This window comes from Gastrolobium bilobum, unplaced genomic scaffold, assembly GCF_033153095.1.
Source record: "Gastrolobium bilobum isolate Gb01-03AN ecotype WA unplaced genomic scaffold, APGP_CSIRO_Gbil_v1 utg4369, whole genome shotgun sequence".
NCBI lineage: Eukaryota > Viridiplantae > Streptophyta > Magnoliopsida > Fabales > Fabaceae > Gastrolobium > Gastrolobium bilobum.
The window spans coordinates 133,050-140,266 of record NW_026896497.1 but is presented as its reverse complement, the minus strand read 5'-3'; the positions used below and the strand labels follow the sequence as shown (position 1 = coordinate 140,266).

The 7,217-nt window shown below is 34.7% G+C and overlaps 1 protein-coding gene across 2 annotated transcripts; it reads right to left on the bottom strand.

Annotated features, from left to right (window-relative positions):
• Positions 1 to 1,505: 1,505 nt before the first annotated feature.
• LOC133300050 (bifunctional riboflavin biosynthesis protein RIBA 1, chloroplastic-like) lies at positions 1,506 to 6,786 on the bottom strand. Of its 2 annotated transcripts, XM_061499539.1 has the most exons (7): positions 6,740 to 6,786; positions 5,461 to 5,860; positions 5,162 to 5,383; positions 4,454 to 4,776; positions 3,706 to 3,835; positions 2,374 to 2,670; positions 1,506 to 2,169 (listed from the first exon to the last, which is right to left on the bottom strand). In XM_061499539.1, the coding sequence occupies exons 1-7, from the start codon at positions 6,784 to 6,786 to the stop codon at positions 1,900 to 1,902; spliced, it is 1,689 nt and encodes a 562-aa protein (XP_061355523.1). In that variant the 3' UTR covers positions 1,506 to 1,899. The 2 variants fall into 2 exon arrangements, with proteins under 2 accessions (XP_061355523.1, XP_061355522.1); XM_061499538.1 differs by lacking the exon at positions 6,740 to 6,786 and having other exon boundaries at positions 5,461 to 6,397.
• Between the last annotated feature and the right edge of the window lie 431 nt (positions 6,787 to 7,217).

Genomic DNA, 7,217 nt, shown 5'->3' with positions numbered 1-7,217 from the left:
GAAAAGTTAGATGAATTTTATCGATGTTATGTTTGGATGATTGTAAAATATTGATGGGAAAGAATACCAAAATTACCTAATAACCCCCAATTTGAAAATTGAATGTGTTTGTCATAAAAACGTTATTATTTTGACAACTGGATTGTGTGTCTCTCTTTTACACGTATCTTTCTTTGTATACATTTTTGCCCAATAAGACATAACAAATGTTGAATAAATAAATGTGCAGTCTTATATTACATAACCCCTTTACTAATTAACAGTATGAAAAAGGTCATTACATGGCATTATATGGCACTACCCGTATGAAAAACGTTGATCTCAGAAACTGAAACTAAAACTGGTTGAAACTTGCATATTCTGCATAATTGAAGTATACAAATAAACCATAATTACAAAAGTCAATGGACTTGTAAGTCATGGTTACATATCCTTCATATAATGTAAAGCATAAAACAAAAGCATCTGCTAGATACATTATTTCAATTTCACCAGGTTGGTATAGAACCGTAACAAAAGATGTCTCAGTTGTTCTTTTCTGATTAAATGCAACTATTGACAACTATCTCCTTTGCCAAAGCCGCAAGTCATACAGAAAAAAAGGATAGGAGTTGGGAACGGATACAACATGCAGTACTCAGTCGTAGCCACATCAGAGAGCACACAAAATGGAAGAATAAAGCATGGGGTATTTTTGTCTTGTAAATTTCAGTTTTTGTTCCCACCGCATGGGAAAGAATACTTACCATACCTTTGGACGGAAACTTTAATAAAGAAAACAAGTGCAAACGTGTTTGACAGCTAAAAATGTTTCCAAATCAATTTTTAATTTTTCCACGTACCAAACACAGCCAACTTTTTTCCCCACCCCATTCTCCTGGCTAAATATTTTTTTCCATCATACCAAACATCCCCTAAGTTCTTTTTTTTTTTTCTCCTAGTGTGTTTACTTGTAATCAGTTAAAGTAACTTCCAACTTAAGTAGACGTGTTCGAATATATCATTGTACAGCACCATTCTTAATCAATTTAATAGAATTTTATTATAAGTCTTATTTCTCTCGTTTTTTTCTTTATAACCAAAACTCATAATTCCAACAATATAATTATATAGAATTAATTAACATTAGTTAGGTAATTAGTTTGTTAATTAGTATTAAGGGGTTATGTAATATAAGACTGCACATTTGTTTATTCAACATTTGTTATGTCTTATTGGGCTAAAACACCAGATTCTCAACATTTGTTTATTCAATCCACTTTACGTATTTGCTTATCTAAAATATATAAACAAAACCATAATGTTTATTTTAACATATTAAAGTCAAGAAAAAATATATAATACATTTTCAATATTGCATAAAAAAAGTTTATGAAGCTCAAATTTCCTTTATGATATCAAATTCACAATCATCATTTATCCTCAACTAAGAAAATAATATTACTATCGCGATGCAGTGAATCAGAGTAATTAATTGGCCAGCAATTATAATCCACAAACCACATTGAAAAAAAGGTACCTTTACATAATGAACCTCTACAAGAGCACCCATTCTTATACAGAAGCACCTTTATATAAGTATAAAGAACCACTAGGCCTCTACAAAAACCACAAAATAAAGCAAGAAAAGTCAACCTTAATTTTGTCTAGGCAATACCCTCATCTAATATAACATTACATGGCACTAGATAAAGTTTCATAGTGAAGAATGTCTGAGGAAACCAAATTTATAAAGGCTGCCAGAAGAAAAATCAGGCAAATGAATTAGAAAAATTAAATCACAAGTAGAATCATGATCCTTTTTCTTCTAATATCAATTTGCAGTATGGAAATCTACACTGCCCTTCCTCTTCTGCAGTGTGCAACATAAAGTTTAGAAAAAAAAAAAAAAAAGCAGATTTATAAGCCAGGAGCAGCATTAGAATCACCAACACTACTGGCTTTACCATTACCCCTGTCACTATAGTTCAATTTGCTGTCAAATTCCAAGCCATAGATGTGGCCCATTTTCACACGTTTGGTCTCCAAGTATCTCTTGTTCTCCTTTGTGATAAGTGATAACAATGGGATCCTACCCGAAATTGTCAAGCCATAACCTTTGAGCCCAACATATTTTGCTGGATTGTTTGTCATCAGCTTCATAGAACGAACACCCAAGTCCCTCAATATCTGCAAGTATAATTTCAAATTTTAACTTTTTGATTCAATGCAATAAAGTAAAACATCACGAATTCTGTGTTGCACACCAGACAATAGCAGGCAGTAAAACTTCCATAATCATTGTAAATCACCATGGATTAAAAAACGTAAAATAATTAAGTGAGGATAACATGTTCAATATTCCAATCATTTAAGTATTTCTACTACAATTACCTGTGCACCAATTCCGTACTCCCTAGAGTCAACAGGTAATCCCAACTCCTCATTGGCTTCTACGGTATCCCGTCCAGCATCCTGTAGGTTATAAGCACGAAGCTTGTGGCCCAATCCAATGCCCCTTCCTTCATGTCCCCGAAGATATACCAATATGCCTCTACCAGCAGCCTCAATCTGTTGCATTGCAAGAGCAAGCTGATTTCCACAGTCACATCTGGCAGAACCAAATACGTCTCCTGTAAGACACTCTGAGTGTACCCTCACCAGAACATCTATTCCATCTCCAATGTCACCCTGTTAAACAAAGAAAAGTCAAAACCACAAAAATGGCCAACAGTTTACTACTGAATCAAGCAATCTAAAAATCTAAAATGGAATATTTCAAGACAATTGGAAGAGCTTGCCAATTTTGCATATCCTGCAGGCTTTTACACTTACCAACAAACACCTTGAAGGAAAAATGATAAAAAATGGGTAAACATCAATTTATCCCCACAGAAAACAAAAAACACTGTGACAATGCTAGTATGACTGGATCCCTGTGACTGCCCAGGACTTCATTCAATCTCTTGTAGGGGCATTACAGTGGCCTCAGCTTACGGTTAACCCATTGGTGGATCCTATTTGTGGATCATGGATAGGAGAAGGTGTTCTTTACCTTTCTTTATTCCATTTTGAAAAAACAATTAATATTCATTGCCTGCTCAGGCTTCTAAGTTATAAGTCAGATTTGTTTGTTGAAGCCAGGACATTTGTGGATCAAAATTCTACTACTACATTAGGACCACTCTGCAGAATTTTAAGCTATCTCACTAGCATAGAACAAGGCAGCTATTTGAGGTTTTTTTGACTAGTAGACTTGATAGTTTGGAAGTAGTTCAATTCAATATCTTAAGATATCCCATCCCAACAATAGTTTCTGTACTCTTAGGGAAGACATATTCCTTTATGGTTATAGCTTTAGCTTATCTCTAGTTTGGAAAACCGCAACATGGATCAGACTCAGAAAATTAAAAACTAATTCCACCCTCTGTATATCTTGTACTTTAATTTTTATAGCCATAAAGTAATTTGACAATATCAATCTCCCCTTTGAAAGAAAAAAAAAACGTTTGGATAGAATAATAGGCTATATTGAAGTACCATATGATTAACATACAAGAAGCTACTGATTGAGCTAAATCATATTGCTATACCATATAATATCCTTCCCATATTCACATTTTTTCTTATCTATTTAGTTAAAAAAATAATTCAGTCCTACTATCAAGAAAGTTCACACACATTGATACATATATATAGTTCAACATATACACAAACATTGCTCACCTTAACCATTGCAATATGCTCAATCCCGTCTAAAAGTGACCTATAACAATTAGCTGTGAATGGCCCCCACATTGTTGGTATTAGGGAAGCACCAGCACGTTCTACTAGTTTATCTCTCTTCCTTCTATACCTGACATAAAAATAAGCGTTAATCTCCCAATTATCTAACCAAAAAAGAAACAAAAAGTATCCAGGCAGCAAAAACATAGGCAAAGGAGACTTGGGTAAGACACAAGAGAAATAAAAGACTAAAAAAATAAAAATAACCACTAAGAAAATTATAAAAAACCAAAAAACACACCCCATAAAATACTGACTAGCGAGGATGGGGTCAAGGCAATCCTTGTACGCAGGCTTACCCTTGCATATATGCAAAGAGGCTGTTTTCCGGATTCGAACCCGTGACATTTCAGTCACAAAGGAGTAGCTTTTCCACTACTCCAAACTCGCCCTTTTAACCACTGAGAAAATTATAACTATAGGAAATTTTTTTGGTTTAAAGACTCTAATGCAGAAACATATAATGGAATGATAGTAACCTCAAGTCAAAAGCAAGTACCACAATATCCAAATTGGTTCAATTTCTAATTAATTAGTTAGGATATTAGAAAGGTGAAGTATGGTATCAGACAACACAGGGGATGTAAATTGTAATATCTCAACCTGAAAGCGACATCTAAACATAAAAGATTCAATAAACATGAATACAATAATTTTATTACATCTTTCATGAAATGCAACCACATACCTTATTAAGTCAGCAATGGATACAATTTTCAAATTTTCACGTTCTGCAAACTGGCGAAGCTTAGGTAATCTAGCCATGGAACCATCATCGTCCACAATCTCACACAGAACTGCCACAGGATCCAAACCAGCAAGTATGGCAATATCAACTGAAGCTTCTGTATGTCCAGCTCTCTTCAAGACACCACCTTCCCTGTATTTTAGGGGGAAAATATGGCCTGGGCGGTTGAAATCACTTGGTTTTGAATCTTTTGATGCAAGGGCCAAGACTGTTGTTGCCCTATCATGAGCTGAAACCCCTGTGGTAGTACCATGTTTAGCATCCTACAAATGCAATGTACAGTGTTGAAATATAGCAAAATACAATAATAATTCTTGAACTACATCAAAAAACAATTTCTAGCACAACATAACAGATGATTAAATTTCAATCATCTTTGTTGACATGATGCAGTTCTGCTAAATCATAATCAAATGTACCTTGAATACTTGGAGATAATAGATTAAATGCAACAAAGTAAATGCTCCGAATTAGTAACAAACTAAGTGCCTTATCCAAATGAGCTTAAAAAAATTATTCACTAAAGCTGATTATCTCATAGGATGAGGAAATGTAGTGTTTTTAGCTTATGTAACAATGGAAGACCTTGATCAGAGAGGTACAGAACTAACTCCATATATAAAGATGAAAGCACCAAATTGTACATACCACTGTCACAGTGAATGCTGTACGGAGTTTCTCATCATTATCCCGACTGTTTACCATCAAAGGAAGTTCCAATCTCTCCAGATCTTCCTCTTTCATGCTTACACAAACTATCCCAGTTCCATGCTTCACAATAAAAGCCATGGCCTCAGGTGTAGCCAACTGTGCTGCCATTATTAAGTCTCCTTCATTTTCTCTGTCCTCATCATCTACAACCACTACCATCTGAATCACTAATATCAGTTAGTAACAGAAAGCTAAGTCTATGGTGATGCAAAACCAAAGAGACAGAGAGTAACAACCTTTCCATTCCGAATGTCTTCAATGGCCTCTGGTATGGAAGCAAAACCTTCTGTTGGACTGTCGAAATGAAATTCATCATTCTCATCAGAAAAACCATTACTTGTTAGCTCTGTGTATGCTCCCAGTGCTTGAATTACTGCTATTGCATCAGGTTGTACCTCAGTTCCAACAGATTCAACACCAACTAGATCTTCATTTTTCACAACATCAGACCTGTTTGGATAAGCATATAGGTCTCCTCCTCCAGATGTCAATGTAGCATTGATTCTACTAACAGCTTTGCGACTTAAGAGGAATTTAGAGTTCAGTTGGACAAATGGAAAATTCGCGACATGTCCATTTATGATAGATGAATTTATGCTGTGCAGTCCATTGACCAATTTGAAATGTTTGCATGTCCTACATTGAACAGAAGAGCAGATCAAACGTACTTCTAGTAATTGTGACATCCAAACATAAGCACAACAACAACAACAAAAAATCCTGGAATATCAAAAGTTATTATCACAGACGGACACAATGTGCAGCTATTAATTCAGCGAAAATCCTCAGCAAGTTGAAATGGGGAGGGAGAGTTTACATATAGCTTAGCACGACATAAAGCTAAACATATTTACTGTAATGAGGCAGAGCATGTTACATGAACAAAGTGGTGGTCTACAATTTGACAGAGGTAGGAAAAGCTCAATAAAAATATAATAACATGCTTGAATCCAATTATATGATCAATTGCTTGAAAAAATGTAGAGCTTTGTTCACAAAACGCTCGTCAGCAAGCCCAGAAACAAGATAAACATGTTCAATAATTAAGAAAATGCCGTCAATCAGAAATGAAAATTGTAGTAATGCTAATTTGCTTTAAGTGATATGCAGTTGAGTTAGCTTCAAGCATCAAATTATCCCATGTTGAAGTTGACTAGTCCAGTTAAACTGAACTAAGAATCTTGCACATAATCTTTTCAAATGAGAATCAAACATGAATAATTGATGTTCCCAAGTTGAGATTGAATTTAAACCCAACAAGCCGGGTTGCGAAGTTATAAACTCAAAAAATTCCTCCCATTTTTTTTTCTTTTCAACATCATACTGTCATTTCAGCAAGCAATATCTGAATGTGAGGCTCAATTGTGGAACAAAAAAAAATAGCGAATGGTGAAAATGGTTGATCAAGAAATGCAAATATTGTGCTATCACATTAACGAAAGAAGCAAAACAAAGAAAACTGAAAGTGAGGATAGAATGAAAGAAAGGGAAAATCAGAGAGATAGTGAAACTGACAGAGGGCGAGTCATGGAAGAATAAGAGAGAATGAGAGAAGAAGCCATTGCTTGGTGTAGTTCAGTTCTAGGGATTTCAGTGAAATTGGTTGGTGTTACGTGTGATACTGAAATGTGCTATCAAATGCTTCACATTTTATAAGTGAAGGGGAGATATACGAGTGAAGGGAAAAATATATTTTAAAAATATCTTGGTCTAGGATATTCTCTTGCCATTTTTTTTCTGTCTACCTTCACATCACTTTAAAATATCGTTAGGTCAGAATCTTAACTAATCTTCATCTTTCTCTCTTCTATTGAGATTCCGATCTAACGGTATTTTAAAGTGGTAAACAAAGTAAACAAAAAAAATGATAGATAGAATAACCTATTCCAAATATTTGTATAAAACAAGTTATTGTTATGAAACTAAAGGACAACGAGATAAGGGTGGTAGACCAATTAAGAACTTTGGCTCGCTGGTAAAGGTATGAGCTTAT